Source organism: Bos indicus, chromosome 19 (genome assembly GCF_029378745.1).
Source record: "Bos indicus isolate NIAB-ARS_2022 breed Sahiwal x Tharparkar chromosome 19, NIAB-ARS_B.indTharparkar_mat_pri_1.0, whole genome shotgun sequence".
Taxonomy (NCBI): Eukaryota; Metazoa; Chordata; class Mammalia; order Artiodactyla; family Bovidae; genus Bos; species Bos indicus.
This window is the reverse complement of record NC_091778.1, coordinates 31,792,224-31,811,777: the sequence shown is the minus strand read 5'-3', so window position 1 is coordinate 31,811,777 and position 19,554 is coordinate 31,792,224. Positions and strand designations below refer to the sequence as shown.

General features: G+C 43.6%; 1 protein-coding gene across 9 annotated transcripts in view; it reads right to left on the bottom strand.

Moving 5' to 3' along the window:
• DNAH9 (dynein axonemal heavy chain 9) overlaps positions 1-19,554 on the bottom strand; it is a 285,075-nt gene that overhangs the window by 64,254 nt on the left and 201,267 nt on the right. For all 9 annotated transcript variants that reach the window (XM_070773106.1, XM_070773107.1, XM_070773102.1 and 6 more), the window contains 2 exons: positions 9,320-9,745; positions 1,830-1,949 (listed from right to left, as the gene is read on the bottom strand). In XM_070773106.1, coding sequence (XP_070629207.1) covers positions 1,830-1,949; positions 9,320-9,745 — 546 coding nt within the window. The remainder of the gene's footprint in view (positions 1-1,829; positions 1,950-9,319; positions 9,746-19,554) is intronic.

The following is a 19,554-nucleotide window of genomic DNA, read 5'->3' as shown; positions in this document are numbered from 1 at the left end:
ATCAAAGAAAATCAATTGCACTATAAATCACTCACAGAGGCCAGGATGGGCATGGTCATTAAGCCACAGATACACAGAAGCAAAGTCCCAAGACTGCAGAGCAGGGCTTGACTCTGCCGGCCCACGTCAGAGGCACCCTCTCTGGAAGAGAGACGGTCTCCCTATGGGAGGACTGTGAGGCGAGCTGTTCGGTGAAGCTTGGCTTCTGTGCTATGCACACGCATGCATGTTCAGTCGGGTCTGACTCTTTGCAACCCCATGGACTGTAGCCCAGCAGGCTCCTCTGTCCATGGGATTCTCCAGCAAGAATACTGGAGTGGGTTGCCATTTCCTTCTCCAGGGGATCTTCCTGACCCAGGGATCGAATCCAGATCCCCTGCATTGCAGGCAGATTCTTTACCGCTTGAGTCACCCGGGAAGCCCTCTGTGCTCTGGTGTGATGACTGGTCGCCTTTTCTTCCTCGAAAGATGACATCCAAGGACATCAGAGCTGACGGACTTGAGGGACTTACCCCACCTGCCCATCCTCACCCCGTCTTAGATCACACAGATAAAGATCAGAAAGTCCCAGCATCTCGTCAGAACCCCAAGGTCAGTGGAAGTCGGGGGGCTTCAGAGACCATCTGTCCTGAGTCTTAGAGCAGAGCCCCACCTCACCTCCTATGAGGACCAATGCAGAAAAGTCTCCAACCGGGCAGAGAGAGGCCAAGGGAAATTCTGGGAACCAGGCAGGGGAGTGAACAGATGACAGGCCGGCAGGGAGGTCCTGACTGCCTCCCGCTCGTCTGTGGAGGAGCTGCCTCTACACCCCACCATTCAGTGAGGTTGGGGGTCTCAGAGCTGTGCAGCAGCAGATTCAACACACAAGGGTTCAGACACACCTGAGGTTTCACCTCCCATCACTGGAGTGCGGCTGGTTCAGTGACGGTTATGACTCAACTGTCCCTGAACTGGGAAACCTGGCTTTGTTATATACATAAATGGTGGCTGGAATAAACGTGTATGAAAAGGGATTGATTCCACTTCCCTTCACTGGTGAGGGAGGTGCTGTAAGGGCCCTCCATAAAGAGATATCATGTCCAGTGGGCACTGCTTTGCAGGCTCTGAGCTGATGATTCATGATGAGAAATGTAAGCCACAGGGGATGAAAATGGCTACAAATCCTGTGATTCTCTTCTTGTCAGGGGCTGGGGCCTGTGGTCCCTCTCCCCGGATCTGACACTGCTTTGACTAGTAGAATGCAAGGAAGGATGCTGTGCTGGCTTTTGGTCCCAGGCCTTAAGAGAATGGGACCTTCTACTTTCTGTCCTTGGGACACTTGCTCTTGGAGCCCTGAGTGGCCATGTAGGTGACTACCCTGCTGGACAGACCAAGGTCATGGGTGGCCATGCTCCGAGTCAGCTGTCTGGCTCCTTTCTGCTTCTGTCTCAGCGCCTCATCCTGTCCACACCCTTGTTATCAAACGCCCCACAGGGAAGAATGCCTGGGTTTGCCTATCAAAGGCTAGTTTTGTCTTCAATGATTCCCATAGCCGTTGCAGGTACAGGTAAGCATGTCATGCCTCTTGAAAGCTGCCTGATGGATCCCACACCCCTTCCTCCCAACCATCCCTGTAGGAAATCTCCTTTGACTAGATCAGGGTATGCATTCATACTTTCCCCAGGAGTCAGCCTCTACAGCCTGGAGCATTTTAATATTTCTTGCCACTCTTGTCAAAGTGGGGCCCAGCTGTGTTCATCTACTATGTACCTCTGAGGCACCAACAAGCTCAGCTTGTGTAATTAAATCCCCCTTCTTCCCCCACCCCGTCCCTGGAGGTTCACACTTACCAGGCGGTTTGCAAGGGAGATGGTGCCTGCGGTCGCTTCAGCTTCTTGCTGACATTTGAGTTTGTCGGTTGTTGCTTTCTCAAACTTAGCTGTGAGTTTGGCCAGGTTCTCATTAAGGTGCTGTTGAGGAAGGAATGCAAGGTCTGTCAGTAATTCCAGTGCTTCAGAGACAAGGGTCCACGTGCAGGGCATTTTTAAAGAAGCCCTGTGCTCCCTGGAAGAAGCTGTGAGGGACTGGGGAAATGGGCAGGGAAGGGAAGGAAGGCAAGCTGGGGGGCTCTCAGGCAGATCCCCGTGGGAGTCCAAAGGGTCCTGATCCAAGAGAGAGAACCCAGCTTTCACGTCCCTCACCCAGTCAATGGTCCAGGAACAGGAGGGGGTGATGGACCAGGAGAAATGAAATGAAATGTTAGTTGCTAAGTTGTGTCTGACTCTTTGTGACCCCAGGGACTGCAGCCCACCAGACTCCTCTGTCTATGGACTTTCCCAGGCAAGAATACTGGAGTGGGTTCTCCAAGGGATTTTCTTGATCCAGGGAATGGACCAGGAGAGAGAGACTTAAGTTCTGTCTCTCTCTGTACTGGGGAAAATGGGTTCCAGTACTCTGAGAAAAAAGTGAAAGCGCTGCTTTGCTTTTAGAAGCAAAAGCTCACTGGAGCCTGGGGAGGCCTGGAAATGGACAGAAGGATCCCAGGATTGGGGGTGGGGGTGCAGGGAGGAGCCAGACTGTCTGCTGCAGTTGGTTTGCAGGTTGGAGTTGGTCTGCAACCTGGGTCCTCTCCTTGTTTCAAGGTCTCAGGAGTATAAGACAACTTCACCTAACCTCCTCCATTCTCTCCAATTATCCCAAAATAGAGGAACATTTTTTTAAAAGACATGGTTCTCAGTTTTTCTAAATGCATTAAGAATTTAGAATGTAAGTGCACGGTCTTTGTTGCCCCTACCACGCCTGTTTGCATCCGCAAAGCCACCTAGTTGCATAGAAGACACCTCCAGATAAGTCTCACATCTGTGTCACAGTAGGGCTTCAGGCTGCTCTGTCCATCATCACCAAGTCACAAGAGGAAGAAATGAAGAGCCAGACTTATACAGCCAAGCAGCTTAACCAGGAGGTGGTGAGGCATCCAGTTAACGGTGGCAGGCTGGCCACATTCTTCTGCCTCCTCTTCTTCCCAAGACTTCTCTAACATGATCATGAGTGAAAGTCGTTCAGTCATGTCTGACTCTTTGTGACCCCATGAACTGTAGCCTGCCAAGCTCCTCGGTCCATGGAATTCTCCAGGCAGGAATACTGGAATGGGTTGCCCTTTCCTTCTCCAGGGGATCTTCCCAACCCAGGGACTGAACCTGGGTCTCCCACATTGCAGCCAGACTCTTTACCGATTGAGCCACAAGGGAATAAATTCAAGGGAAGGATTAAAACATGAACTGGAGGAAATCTAGACAGTGTAAGAAAACATAAAGTGAAAAAAAATAAAAGAAAGTAGAGGACCCGTCAGAAGTTTCGATGGGCTTCCCTGGTGGCTCAGACTGTTAAGAATCTGCCTGTAATGCAGATTTGATCTGAGTTTTATCCTTGGGTTGGGAAGATTCCCTGCAGAAGGGAATGGCTACTCCTTCCAGTATTCTTGCCTGAAGAATCCATGGACAGAGGAGTCTGGTGGGCTACAGTCCACGGGGTCGCAGAGCTGGACACAACTGAAGCGACTTTCACTTTCTTTTACTTTGAGAAGTTCTGATATCTAATCAATATGCATTCCAGGAAATAAGGTTAAAAAAGAAACAGAAGAGAAACTACAAAGCATCTTGTGGAACTGAAGAAAATAAGTCTCTACAGGCCAAGCACAAAGAATAAAAAAAGAATGACAGCTAAGTACATCAATGTAACATTTCAGACACCAAGAATAAAGAAAAAAAAATCGAAAGACTTCCAGAAAGGCAGAAACACAGTGCACCCACAAAGGAATGGGACCCTGACTGTTCATCAGACTTCTCACCAGACCAAAAGATAAAGCACTCAGTGTTCTAAGAGGAAAATATTAGCATCAGAATTTAAAACTCAGTGAAACTGTCAATTCAGTTTAGAAACAAAAAGATATGTCCAGACCAGAATATTAGATAATTTATCTCTTATGTAACATTTCTGAAAAAGTTATTTAAGAATGAGCCAAAGCAAAACAAGAGAAGAAATCAAGAAAGAAGCCATGGGGACCAGAAGTCTTTGGAGTGAGCCCGAGAGAGCAATGAATGTGATTACTCTTCATCACTAGAGCTTTGAGTTGGAAACAAGAGAGAAAGGTCTTGGGAACAAAGGCAGGCTCAGTAGAACACTGGAGTGGATGGAGATTTAATTTTTTTTTTTTAAGATTTTTAAAATGTGAACCATTTTTTAAAATTCTTTATTCAATTTGTTACCATATTTCTTTTAAAAAAAATGTTGTTGTTTTTTTTTTTTTTTGGCCACAAGGCATGTGAGATCTTAGCTCTCTGACCAGGAATTGAACCTGTACACTCTGCGTTGGAAAGTGAAGTCTTAACCACTGACCACCAGGGAAGTACCTAGAGAGGTTTTTTTTTTCCCCCCAAAGGAACTAATTGAAAGAGAGAGAGAAAAGGAGAAAGTAGAAATTCCAGGGGGAAAGGTATTTTAAAAAGGAAATGTAATTGTACTTTGATCTGCTATGAACAATATAGAGAGATTCATAGAATATAAACATAATTTACTGTCCTTTCAGTTTTTTGAATCAGTCAATGGGGAGCGCCTGGGACAACTGATTTGGTTACAATGTAGGGATTTTCAGTGTTGGTGATTCAAAAACCAAATAACGGTAAGTAATGATAAGGGAAGTGGGAGGTAGGAGGGAGGCGGGTGAGCTAAAGGCAAGGACACTAACTCCATCTTGAACACGAGAGCTCCAAGGAAGCGGCCTCTGTGTGATTGAACAAGGAATTGAGGTCACGTCGGCGAAACAGAGTCACTGTGATGAGATAGGAGATGATTGCTGTCCAGCCTCCTGGAGCAGAAAGTCAACTGTCTAAAGAAGATACATGACAAATGGATGCGGCACAGCACTTAGACAGGGCTCAGAAATTCAGATGCGCAGAACAGGAAGACGGCGCAAACTAGCCAGATGAGTCTAATGTTAAAAGAAATAGGGGCCGGTGGGGACTGTGACAAAATGCAGCAAAACTGCCTGCTCGAGTGGGAAGCCACTGCTTAAGGCCAGAGTCAGTCAGTGATATTCAGGAATCTTGTGATTGTTATAAGACTGGCCAGAAATCAGGTGTTTTAGTTTTAAATACTGGCCACCAGTTAAATCATTTCCAAGCAGTACGTGCAGGACAGATAAAAGACATTTAAGCCATTGGGTTGTAAGCTCTGAGTGGCATCAACAATCAGTTCAGCTCAGTTCAGTTCAGTTCAGTTGCTCAGTCATGTCCAACTCTTGGTAACCCCATGGACTGCAGCACTCCAGGCTTCCCTGTCCTCCACTGTCTCCTCAAGCTTACTCAGACTCATGTCCATTGAGTCGGTGATGCCATCCAACCATCTCATTCTCTCATCCCCTTCTCCTCCTGCCTTCAATCTTTCCCAGCATCAGGTCTTTTCCAACGAGTCAGTTCTTCCAATGAGCATTAGCTGGCCAAAATATTGGAGCTTCAGCTTCAGCATCAGTCCTTCCAATGAATATTTAGGACTGATTTCCTTTAGGATGGACTGGTCTGATCTCCTTGCAATCCAAGGAACTCTCGAGAGTCTTCTCCAACACCACAGTTCAAAAGCATCAATTCTTTGGCACTCAGCTTTCTTTATGGCTCAACAATCAGTAGAAACAGACAAAAGAATGAAAAGGTCAGGAGACTGTCATTACTCACTCGAAGCTCTTCTCTGCTCTCTGTTATTTTACTTAATGAGTGAGTAAATGCCTGGTGAAGATGCCTTCCTTGTTTTTACTGCTATTATTTTTTTAATCTGCCAAGTTCATATGTGTTTGTGACAGAAAAAAAGAAAATACAGATAAAAAAAAAAAACATCCAAAATCTACTACTTGGAGATAACCACCACTATTCATATTGGTGTGTATTTTAATTATCTGTGTAGTTGCTAATTTGTGTCTGACTCTTCGCAACCGCATGAACTGTAGCCTGCCAGGCTCCCCTGTCCATGGGATTCTCCAGGCAAGAATACTGGAGTGGGTTGCAATTTCCTCCTCCAGGGATTTTAATTATATATATAATCAAATTGAAATTACCTTGTAGAATGTGTTCTGAAAGATGCCTTTTTTTTTTTTTTTGCTTTATGCATCATGAGTATAAAATTCTTGGTACAGCAGAAACAAATACAACATTATAAAGAAACTATACTCTGATTAAAAAATTCTTTACTTGGAATTATGCTAAAATCCTAAAAACAGGCATCCTCTTCTTGGTGAAGGGGGATGCAACTGGAGAGGGCTAACTGTGGCCTCAGTGACACAGAGGGAGGCACTTTCCTGCCTGGGTGGGCGTCCATATGTGCAATGGGTATCAGTCCACCCTCCTGTTATTAGTAGGTGAGTGTCATGCCTATGTTGATAGGCATGTGGATGAGCAAGGATGGAGAGGAGGTTGTTCAAAGCGAGAAGGCATCTTTTGAATTTCAAAAAATATTTTGGCAGAAGAGAAGTGCCTTCCTAAGGTAGCCAAGTATTTTAAAAATATTCTGATTGCTTTCACAGGTTGAATGAGCCCATCATGTGCGTGTTGGCTAACTGAATAGGTATAAACATTTTGAAAACATTCCCTTCGCACCAAATGTTCCTTTCGTTAAAATAACTTGAGTAAGAGAGGGAGAGCTTTGAAAATGTAGTTCCTGTAACACTTTTCTGAGAGCAACTGAAAAATATGAAAATGATCAGAAGGTCTTTTCCCCCCTAGAAGCAGTCAACAGGGTGGTAGAGTGTTTTGCTCTTGGTGTTCTTTCAAGAGGGCCGTTGGGAGGTTGATTATCAGTAATCTGGCCCGTGAATATCCGGGTTTTATAAAGCAAACATACTGGGAGATTCTTTGCTTTGCCAAAGCATCTCTTTTTTATAGACAGTCTGGTTGCAAGGATCTTTGAACTGGGGTCTTTAGCTGAGGAATTTAATCTATGGATCAATAATGCTGTGAAACTTGAAGCATGAAGCAAGTCTGCAATCTTGCTTTTCATAATTTGTAAAACCCTTTTTATCATCATGAGAAATGTGCAGTAAGAATTTTATCTGCCTAGAACGCACATGTAGAAATGAAAGATCCAGGGAAAGTTTCAGCTTGAGCTTGACCTTGGTGGTGACCAGGGCGTGAACACAGACATGATGACACATGCAGCTGATGGAGAAGCAGGTGGAGGTAATGCAGGGGTCAGGAGTCACAGGAACCCTGGTGGTGGCAGCAGCTCCCTGTGTTCCTGTGGGCTGCGCTCTGGGCTTCTGTTCTACCTGCTTCTCTCCTTTGATCCTCACGGCAAACTCACAAAGTGGGGGCTATTCAGTTCAGTTCAGTTCAGTCACTCAGTCGTGTCCAACTCTTTGCCACCCCATGAATTGCAGCATGCCAGGCCTCCCTGTCCATCACCAACTCCTGGAGTTCACTCAGACTCACGTCCATCGAGTTGCTGATGTCATCCAGCCATCTCATCCTCTGTCGTCCCCTTCTCCTCCTGCCCCCAATCCCTCCCAGCATCAGAGTCTTTTCCAATGAGTCAACTCTTCGCATGAGGTGGCCAAAGTACTGGAGTTTCAGCTTTAGCATCATTCTTCCAAAGAACACCCAGGCCTGATCTCCTTCAGAATGGACTGGTTGGATCTCCTTGCAGTCCAAGGGACTCTCAAGAGTCTTCTCCAACACCACAGTTCAAAAGCATCAATTCTTTGGCACTCAGCTTTCTTCACAGTCCAACTCTCACATCCATACATGACCACTGGAAAAACCATAGCCTTGACTAGATGGACCTTTGTTGGCAAAGTAATGTCTCTGCTTTTCAATATGCTATCTAGGTTGGTCATAACTTTTCTTCCAAGGAGTAAGTGTCTTTTAATTTCATGGCTGCAGTCACCATCTGCAGTGATTTTGGAGCTATTACTGTGTCCATTTTATGTCAGGAAGCTGAAGTTTGGGCACTTGAAAGCCCTTTCTATATGTCACCCACTGGTGAACAGCGCAGCATGGATTGGAAGGGGTTTTAGCTGCCGTGTCATTCCGCAGGATTCTGATTTCCACCTCTCATGTTGGCAATACCCATTTGTAATGGCTTCCCAGGTGGCGCAGTGTTAAAGAATCTGCCTGCTGATGCAGGAGATGCAGGTTTAATTCCTAGCTTGGGAAGATCCCCTGGAGGAGGAAATGGCAACCTACTCCAGTATTCTTGCCTGGAGTGTCCCATGGACAGAGAAGCCTAGCGGGCTACAGTCCATGGGGTCCTGAAGCATCAGACAAGACTGAACGTGAACACATGTCATTTTGATGGCAAAGGTGAAGTTCAAGGGGAATCTGTCTCAAATAGGGGTGAATCCAAGGTCACCTCCATCCCCCAATCCTGGGTGAGGGACATACAACAAAAATATCAATAAGAGGCTAATAATGATATATTTATGGCCAAGGGACCACCCCCACCCCAAACCACAACACGCTAGTCTGCTCTTACAGACTTCTATAAGGCAGTGCAGGCGGCATAACACGTCCCACAGACCCACATGTCCACAGCAATCAGAGCGAGGGGGCGGACAGTGGGCAGAATGGAAGATCCTGATGCACGAGGTGGGGAAAGGTGGGGAAAAACTATGTCTCAGAGAGGAAAAGGGGTCTCCCATTTTTTAACTTATCTACAAAACAGGCTCACAAACAGGAGAGCAGACTTGTGGTTGCCAAGGGGGAAGAGGTGGGGGAGGGATGGACTGGGAGTTTTGGGATTAGCAGATGCAAACTATCATCTATAGGATGGATAAGCAATAAGGTCCTACTGCACAGCACAGGGAACTATAGTCAATAACCTGTGACAAACCATAATGGAAAGAATATATATGTGTGTGTGTGTAATTGAATCTCTTTACACAGCAGAAAATAACAACATTGTAAATCAACTATACTTCAATAACATAAGTTAAAGAATCTCCCTTTTCTGACCTTATGTTCTTAACTATCAGATGTGCAAAAATATTAGATTCACCTGTGGCTAATAAGATAGCAGCTGGTTCCATGGATAATACCATTCATTTATTATACGTATCCGTCTGTCATCTTTTCTTTCTTTGGAGGAAATGGAAAAAAAACCTTTTAGGACCAAAGCTTAAACCCATGGCCCGGTGGGTCTATCTTGTTTGGACTACACGGTATTTGAGAAAGAAAACTTAAAAGTTTCCTCTATTGAAAAATTAAGATTTTACATAACAATTTGGTTTTCTTTAAAAGTCAGGTCCGAGGTGCTGGGGCCTGGGGGAGAGGGCTGTTTGCTTCAGGTGGGGGTCACTTACAGCAATCTTGGCTTTAACGGCCGCCAGCTTCTCCTGGGCAGCAGCGAGGTCCGAGGTGGCCCTGCTCAGTGCTTGGCGCTTGGGTTCCACATCACAGAACACCTCGTGAAACTTCACGATGTTTATGACCCAAGAACAGAGGCCTGCGGCTGCGTAAGACTTGGTGGCCACGAACTCCGGATTGAACTCGGGGTCCTGCAGATATGGCCTGATGGCCTTGAGGCAGTTCTCGTGAATGTTCTCCTTATCAAAGTGGACGAGGGAGTCCAGGAAACCGTCCACCTTGGCCATGGTGACCTTGGCGGCCTTCCAGCTGCGGTCCTTGGGCACCTTGCCCCTGGGGGCTATGAGCACCATCACCGCTGCGCTGACATTGCTCACCGCCGGCGGCGGGGAACCGAAGGACTTCAGCTCGGTCAGATTGGTCTGCAAGAGAGAGGCACATTGTCAGAGGAAAACGCGTGGGCTCTCTTTGTCACCGACCACTCATGGAGGCTGGCTCAGAGCGAACTGAGAGGGCCATTTCGAAGCCTTTAGGTGCCCTCGGAATTTTAAATATCATGATTCATGAGAAGGGAACCAAAAACTCCCCAGTGGTTCCAGACTGCTCCGAATGGTTAGTCGAGACTCAGCGAGGTTCTCTCAGCACTTTGACCTGCAGCCCATCAAAAACACACAATTATTTCACATTTAACTGAAATGTATAAGGATGCCAACACGCTCTGAAACAGGCAGAGTGCCATGAATAAAAGATAAGGTTATTATAAATTAATTTCCATCTTGGATTGAAGAGAATGGCAGTGTAACCCAACTATATATTTTTTTCTTTAATTAAACTGCTTTGTTCCATGAGCTTGTTCTAACTACAGCTGACCGTCCTGACAGCAAAGTGGTATTTTCTGCCAAGAAATAACACAGACAGAAAGCCAGGCACGGCATGTGCTGTTACTGCCTCTGCCTAGACAGGGGTTGGAGTTTTGCTACAAGTTTCACTTGCTCTAGAAAGATATGGCTGAAAGGCTTGACCTTGAAAAGCCACTCGAACTTCTCAGGCCTTAGTGTTTTCATCTGTAGGTTGGGAGCAGTAAACCTGCAAGTGAAATTTGGTCAGAAATGCATATAAAGTTGATTTAAGGTTTGTTGTGACCGACAGTGAGGAACATGTAATCTCAAAAGCACTTGATTTCAAGGCTGATTTTGTGAACAGGGAAAATCTTTATTTCAAAGATTAGATCCTTGTGCCAAATTAATTTGGGGGTATTCTCAGGCCTGGAAATCAAAACAGGAGGGGGATTATTTCTAGGACCTCATGGAAGCACCTAGGAAGGTGCTCCATTTATTCTTGCCCCGGTTTGCACGTTGAGTCATGAGAGTGTTGTCTATAATGGACAGGAATGAACGGCAGCGCAGGTGTGGCAGCTGTGCTTGGACACCTGTCCTAGTGGCCTCCCCTGAGCCAGAGAGGACACAGAGGGAACATACAATCAGAAACAAAACCCACGCGATTTTAATATCATTCAAGTTGAGCATGTATGTTCAATGTACTGAATTAAGAAAAGATAAAAATGGATACAGATGAAATTTAATTCTATAACCTAGATATATCATTGTTACTGTTTCAATGTAATTCCTTCTAACTTTTAAAAAATTATATATATATATATATTTTTTTTATTGGGAAATTCTGGGCCTTTGTTGCTACATGGGTTTTTCTCTAGTTGTGGTTGTGCAGGCCTCTCGTTGTGGTAGCTTCTCTTGTGGCAGAGCACAGGAGCAAGTGTCTTTTGATTTCATGGCTGCAGTCGCCATCCACAGTGATTTTGGAGCCCAAGAAAATAAAGTCTGTCACTGTTTCCATTTTTTCCCCATCTATTTGCCATGAAGTGATGGGAGGCTGGATGCCATGATCTTAGTGTTTTGAATATCTAAATGTAAATATATACATATATGTATACACACACACACATTGTATACAGTGCTTTTTCATGATGCTCATTGTCTCTCGCCCCTGCCCAGAGCTAAACAGAATCTTCATAGAGGCAGAATCTTTGTTCATGGAGGCATCACGGGCACCTTGAACAGTGTCTGGCATGGAGGGCAGTCAGGGAGTCTCCGCTGAGTGAATAAACGTGTCTGCACAGTCGTTCATTTGGCAAAGGGGGGATGTAGTGGTAAATAAAAAAGTCAGTCCTTTTGCTCACGCAGATGGGAGGGACGGACACAAAAGGGTCAATCTTTGGTATGTTAGAGAGTGAGAAGTGCTCTGAAAAAAAGCAAAAAGCAGGGCTAGTAGGTTAGTGGATTCTGGAAGACTGATGGTATCACTTTGGCCAGGGAGGGGGTTCTGGGAGGACCACGTAGAGAACCTGATGTTTCAGGAGGGGGAAGGGCAGAGAGTAAATGAGTGGGGAGAGGGCAGGCACAAACGCCAGTTCCAGCACGATTTATAAGACCTCTTCACACACACACACGAGAATACTCTTTTTTTAATTAAAAAAATTTAAGATATTCGGTGACAGGTAGAAATTCAGCTTTCCTACAGCCAAACTGAATAATCCTTTTCCAGATGACATCATGCTATCATCCTTCGTTTTTATGGTAAGAAGGGTCTTTCATACGTATTAAGATGATGTGACCTTATAGTAACTTTTCTAGTTCTTTTACAGTTTCTTTCTTATTGTTCACTGGTTTATAAGATTACATAATTTAGTCCTTCTAGTAAAAGAATACATATTTGTTGTGAAATATTTAGCAAAGATGAAGATGAAAACCAGACTCACTCATCATTTTACTACCCAGAGATAAACACTGTCCTGGTACGTTTCATTATATATGCTTAACAAACTATCAAAGAGGCACAGAAAAGAAAGATAATGAGTGAATGTAGTGTGAATATATATGAATGTGATGCATGTCTGGCTGATTCGTTTATATACACATATACATATATGTAGGCTTCCCAGGTGGCGCTAGTGGTAAAGAAGGAGGGCACGGCGACCCACTCCAGTATCCTTGCCTGGAAAATCCCATGGCCAGGGCGGCCTGGCGGGCTACAGTCCATAGGTTCACAAAGAGTCAGACACAACTGAATTAACTTAACACACACACACATACATATATGTACATACATATACATATACAATCACTGTTTACACCATTTTTTTGAATCTAGCATTCACTGAAAATTGTATCTTAAACTCTTTTATGCTATGAATTATTTTTGCAAAATATGATTTTAGATAAAGTATGTGCAATTTTCTCTCATTTAGATGAGCCATAATTTAGCCAACTCCATACTGTTAAGTATTTAGGTTATTAAATTTTTAATAGCTGCTTAAGTGATATGAACTTTTAATGAAATTAGAAATAAGTAAGCCCCAAATAAGAGTCAAATTAGACTTGGATTTAATGTATAAAGTATTTGAGGAATAGTGACATCCTTAAAATACTAAATCTTGCCTTACACAAACTTGGTACATCTATTTCCCTGTTCATATCTTATTTTACACTACTCAACAAAGATGTGCAGTTTTCTTCACATAGTTTCAATAAATTTATTTATGTTTACTTATACTGAGAGTTTTGATTGCTATCTTGAAAATATTATATTTTCTAACTGGCTACTGCTGATATTAGGAAAGCTATTAAATTTTGTAATGGGCCCTTAACCCTCCCCTTTTATTTGTTTTATTACATTTTTATGACATCTATGAATAATAACACATTTGTCTGCTACTTTACAACATTTGCACAATTACCATTTTTCATTTATCATTGCATTGGCTAGAAACTTTAGGGCAATTGTTTTATAATAGAAGCAGAGGGGGTCATTATTGTGCTTTTTCTTTGCTAATGGGAATTCTGCTAATGCTCGACCGTTAGACGGGATGTTTCATTCTTGGACAGGAATTGATTGCTATGTGCTAGCAAATTATCCAAATATCCTTTTGTTCCTACTATACTGAGAGTTTTAATAGGAAAGGATGTTGAATTGTGTTAGGTATCATTTTTGACATTTCTCTAACTACAGAATTTTTTGCCTTTTTTTTTTTAAAGATTTTTTTTTTTAATGTGGACCATTTTAAAAGTTTTTACTGAATTTGTTACAACATTGCTTCTGTTTTATGTTTTGGTTTTTTGGTCTCAAGGCATTTGGGATCTTAGCTCCCAGACCAGGGATCGAACTCACACTTCCTGAATTGGAAAGTGAAGTCTTAACCATTGGACCACAAGGAAGTCCCCCAAAGCTATTATCCTTTGATCGATGGTTGGGTATATTTACAGGAGTAGCCTTGCATAGGCAAAACTTTGGTCGGCAGCATACTGTTGTTTGAATAAATTGCTAGGCTTGATTTACCAGCATTTTATATGGATATCTTAAATCACTACTCATAAATTTGTATAATTTGAGGTTTTATTTTCTTGTGCTATCTCTATCACTTTCAGTATCAAGCTTGTCATATAATAAAGGTCTTAAAAAGTCCTGTAGGAAAGAAGTCTGTTAAACTCTGTAACCCTAGAATTCTCAAAATCATTTAATTATAAAATATACCTTTTATAAATAACTTGTAAATATTAAGTTACAAGTCAAATGACAGGAAGAAAATATTTACAACATATAAAGCAAGATATATAGTAAAAATTTATCTTAAAAACCCTATAAATCAATACAGAAAAGGGAAATTATCTCATCAGAAAATGGACAAAGAATTTGAGCAAATAATGAAGGAAGTAATCTAAGTATTGGAATCTAACCATTCACAAATTTTTTAAATGAAAAAATTCTTGTGTTCTTAATGAGAAAAATTAGAATGATTGAAAATACTTAAGACTGGCAAGGATGTGGGGGAAAGCAGTGCTTACAACTATAAAGAAGAATAGCTATTTTGGATAGAAATTAAGCATTACTTATATAAAAAAGAGAATTCTTGTTAGAGCTTCCTATTGCTTCTGTGGGGCTTCCCAAGTGGCGCTAGTGGCAAAGAACCCACCTGCTAATCCAAGAGACATAAGAGACAGGGGCTCAATCGCTGGGTTAGGAAGATCCCGTGGAAGAGGGCATGGTAACCCACTCCAGTGTTCTTGTCTAGAGACTCCCATTGACAGAGGAGACTGGTGGGCTACAGTCCCTGGGGTTGCAAAGAGTCAGATAGGACTAAAGCAACTGAGCACACACATTGCTTCTGTAAGAAATTACCATAAACACAGTGACTCAACGTGAACGTACAGTCTTCCTATTTTGGAGGTCAGGATTCCTAAGCCGAAGATGTTGGAGAGGCTGGTTCTTTCTGGAGGCTGGAGCAGCGAGTCTGACCCTTTCTGTTCCCAGTTTCCAGAGCCAGCCTCACTCCTTGGCTCAAGGTTCCACATCATATCAGCTGTGTCTGCCCGCTCTGCTCCCACCATCATGCTGCCTTCTTCTTCCGATCTTCCTGTCTCCCTCTTCTTTGGATCCTTGTGATGACATTTAGGACCCAGCTGGGGCTTCCCTGGTGGCTCAGATGGTTAAGAATCTGCCTGCAATGCAGGAGACCCGGGTTTGACCCCTGAATGGGGAAGATCCCCTGGAGAAAGGAACTGCAACCCACTCCAGTATTCTTGCCTCTAGAATTGCACGGACAGAAGAGCCTGGTGGGCTATAGTCCATGGAGTCAAAAAGAGGTGGACATGACACTCTCACTTTCACTGGATAGTCCAGCATCATCTCCCCACTGTGAGATCCTTGATTTAACCACGCCCACCGAGTCACCATATGAAGTAAAATCCACAGGTTCCAGAGGTTAGGACGTGGGTATTTTGAGGGGTGGAGGAGGTATGATTCAACCTGCCATGTTATTCTCTCAAACAAGTGGATTTCTTATTTGGCCCAGAGAAATATGTGAACATGTGGAGTAAAGATGTATGTACAAGAATATTTGTATTAGAGAAAAAAGAAACTAATTAGACACTCAAGAGTAAATAGCTAAAAGAAATAGAGTACGTTATAGCCTGGAATACTACTACAAAGCATTAAATGAATATGGTTTCAATGTATGTATTGGCGTGACACAGTCTTATTTCATGAGGAAGAGTAAGTTGTCATTATCTATTTGTATTTAAAATATGATATATTTTATATGTATATAAACATATAATGCAGTGCATATAAAATATATCATGCTTTAAACACAAATCTCCTGCACTGCAGTCTGAGCCTCCAGGGAAGCCCTAGGTGTTAGTCCCTCAGTCATGCCCGACTCTTTGTGACCCACTGGACTGCAGCCCACCAGGTTCCTCTGTCTCGTGGAATTCTCTAGGCAAGAATACTGGAGAGGGTTGCCATTCCCTTCTCCAGGAGATCTTCCCGACCCAGGGACTGAACTTGGGTCTCCTGTATTGCAGGTGAATTCTTTACTGTCTGAGCCACCAGGGAAGACCTACTGTATTTCATATGTGTATTTGCACAGATATAAATACATAGAAAAATTGCTGGATGAGATACAGCTCAAGCTTTTCCAGGAGTGCTGTTTTAGGAGAGGACTGGGGGTGGAGTGGAAAGAAGGGTGACTTTATGTTTCATCCTGTACATTCTGTACTCTCTGAATTATTGTAATGATAAAAATGCCATTATATGTTATTTGTATAATAAAAAGTAAGTTTACTGGATAAAACGCATAGGAAATAAATAGAAAATTTCAAGTAACTCTGCAAGGAGAAAAAAAAGAAGCCATGAAATTGTAAGCAAAACCATTCTTCAACTAGGGCAGGAAAAGCTATACTGGATTTGCTTCAGTTTAGCTATAAAAGTGAGATAAAACTGCCAAAGCAGAGACTTAAAATGTACAGGGACTTACTACTATGCTCTGATTTACAGGTGTTCTTTATGTATTAACTAAAGCTTCATTGTTAACTTTGAAAATGATGAGAAAATAGGAATGCGGTCCTTAAATACCAGAGTCCTGTGGATGCGAAAAAATTTGAGGATACTCAAGGGGTCCCTGTGTTCGTGAAGAAACATCTCCCCTGTTCTGTGTGGTACAATCTGATCCATTCTACTTCTCTGAGCAGGGGGTGGGGGCTGGGAGAAATGGGTGAAGGTGGTTCAAAAGGTACAAACTTCCAGGTTTAAAATAAATAAGTCCTGGGGATGTAGTGTATAGCTAACTGTGTTGTATATTTGAAAGTTGCTAAGAGAGTAAATCTTAAAAGAAGAGCAAACAAAACACGAGAAAAAATTGCAACTATGCACGGTGATACATGCTAACCAGACCTAGTGTGGTGATCACTTCACCATATATTTGTATATACCGAATCGTTATGTTGTACACTTGAAGCTAAGATAACATCACATGCCATTGTGAGAGATGAAGAAGTTCAGTGGCTGGCACGTGAGGCTCCACAGCTCGTCTGAAGACAGTACCCGTCCTGTTCTCTGGCACACAGTGTTTGTGGGTTAGTTCGCTGAGTTGTGTCCAGCTCTAAGCTGCAGTCCATGTGACCCCATGGACTGCAGCTGGCCAGGCTCTTCTGTCCATGGGATTGTCCAGGCAAGAATACTGGAGCAAGTTGCCATTTTCTCCTCCAGGGGATCTTCCTGACCCAGGGACAGAATCCCCATCTCCTACATTGGCAGGTGGATTCTTTACCGTTGAGCTACCATACATAGTAGGCATTCATTAAAAATGATTTTCATGGGCTTTGCTGGTGGCTCAGTGGTAAGAAACCCGCCTGTCAATGAAGGAGATGGGTTCAGTCCCTAATCCAGGAAGATCCCACATGTCAGGGAGCAGCTAAGCCCATGAGCCCCAGCAACTGAGCCTGTGCTCTAGAGCCCAGGAACCACAGCTACTGAGTCTGCCTGCCCTAGAGCCTGTGCTCCGCAACAAGAGAAGCCACCGCAGTGAGAAACCTGCCTACCACTACTAGAGAAGCCTGAGAAGAAATGAAGACCCGGCATGGACTAAAATAAACAAACAAATAAAATTATTAAGAAAACTTCATTCCTTTAGAAACATGAGTTTCACTTTCTTTGTGGCAGAGGTATCTAGTACTCAAACCCAGTGCTTTTTTCTGAATCCGATCCCGTCACTTCCATGAGTTACACCTCTATGGGTTCATTTCTACCAGCAAAGGTCACCTAACTAATCAGCCATAAAATTAACCAAGAGTATTCAGGGGTTTTCACTGTTTTCAGCCTGTGGAAACAGAAGAGATAACACTGTTATAAAGACATCATCGACTACAGCAAACTGAGTGGCTGCCATCTGTTAGCTATTAATACTTTTCATGCGTTATCTAACTGAATCCTTACAACAACCTGTTGTTGTCCAGTTGCTCAGTCACGTCCGACTCTTTGCGACCCCATGGACTGCAGCACACCAGGCTTCCCTGTCCTTCACAGCCTGATGGGGACTATATTACTACCACCTCTTCTTTACAGGTGAGGAAACAGAGACTCAAAGACCATAAAGTCATTCCTAGGGTCACACACAGTAAATAGTCCAGCCAGAATTTGGACTCAGCTCATCTTAGAACATATAATCTCTGTGTCAAAAAATCTTATGAAAGACGTTCATCTTCTTGGCAAGAAGTGATTCGCATTGTTGTCTGGCAGAAACCAATACAACACTGTAGAGCAATTTTCCTCCAGTGAAAATAGAAAGAGCTTCAAGAAGAAAGAAAAGCTTTCAGGCTGAGAAGTGGTGGCATAATTGGGTTACACCTCCACTCCCCAGTCTATCCATAATTTCTAAAATTTTCCTGGAGAAATCTTGTGTTTTCTATGAATGTGAGGTAGAGGCCCACTTAAGGATTTTATAGGTGCTTCCTTTTAGGGACCTCCCACCACACATCATAAAAACACCAAAATGCACTCATATCTCACATTTAATACAATTTATACATAACTATACATCACAGGATTTTCCAATGTCCTCAGCTAGTCTCAGATGTGCTGAGGACCTAAGCCAAGAGATGCTACCTTCCAAAGCAAGGTGTGCATTGGTTACACAGAATCCATAAAGGAAAGCTTCAGAGGGACCTTCCTGGTGGTCCAGTGGCTAAGACTCCACACTCCCAAAGCAGGGGAACCTGGGTTCGGTTCCTGATCAGGGGCCTAGATCCCAAATGCTGCAATTAAGAGTTCAATGTTGCAGCTAGGGCTTCCCTCGTGACTCAGTGGTCATGCAACTTGAATGACACTGGACTGGGGTTCTAACTTATAGAAATCTACAGGGTGCAAATGGCAGGCTAGTCCCCTGGCAGTGGAACTTGAGGGGTGTTTCCTACATGGGTGGCCAACACTCTCAGATTCCATCTGGAAGAAAGAGGCACAGGTGTTGCCTGTGGAGCAGAGGTGAGCTGCTGGCATGGCCCACCTGGCATGGGCTCTCTGAGACCTTGACCAAATGGCCCCTGTGAAGGGGCAAGTGAGTATCTAGACTCTCAGCAGAAAGAGGAACCGGTGGAGGGTCTGCAAAGAGATGATGTGAGCTTCCAAGTAAACATCAGCTTTCCTCTGTGATACCAATTCCTGATGACCTGAGTCTGTCTGCCCTGCTTTCCATCTTCCTCCCTCAGCCTCTCAGCCCCGGGCATCCAAATGGGAAAGAAAGTTAGTGTGAAAACTATAAAAGGAAGAAGTACTACCCACAGGCACCTCTCAACACACAGAGTATCTTTAAAGGGAGCCAAAATAAAGCTCCCAATGAACACATCTCAAGAGCCATGCTTGTTCCAGTAAAAGGTCATGTGTATGAGCTGAATTTAGTTGACACACAGTTACATGTTGTCAACAACTGAGGACTTGCCAAGTTTGATTTTGTAGATTTTTTTCTCTTACTTTGGAGACATCTTACTTTAGTCTCATATCTTAAACATTTTCATAGGGCCTTACAAGGCCTGCATGCATGTGCGTGCTAAGTCGCTTTAGTTATGTCCAACTCTGTTCTACCCCATGGACTGTAGCCTGCCAGGCTCCTCTGTCCATGGGATTCTCCAGGTAAGAATACTGGAGTGGGTTGCCATGCCCCAGGAGATCTTCCCAATCCAGGGATCAAACTGAAGTCTCTTACATGTCCTGCATTGGGGTGGGTTCTTTACCACTAGCGCCAACTGGGAAGCTTTGACTCAAGGTTTGAACCCAGCTCTCCTGCATTAGAGGCAGATTCTTTACCACCTGAGCCACCAGAGAAGCCCGTAAGAGGCCTATGTGTCCTATAGCACAGAAGAAGTAAAATGACCATGGACTGCATAGC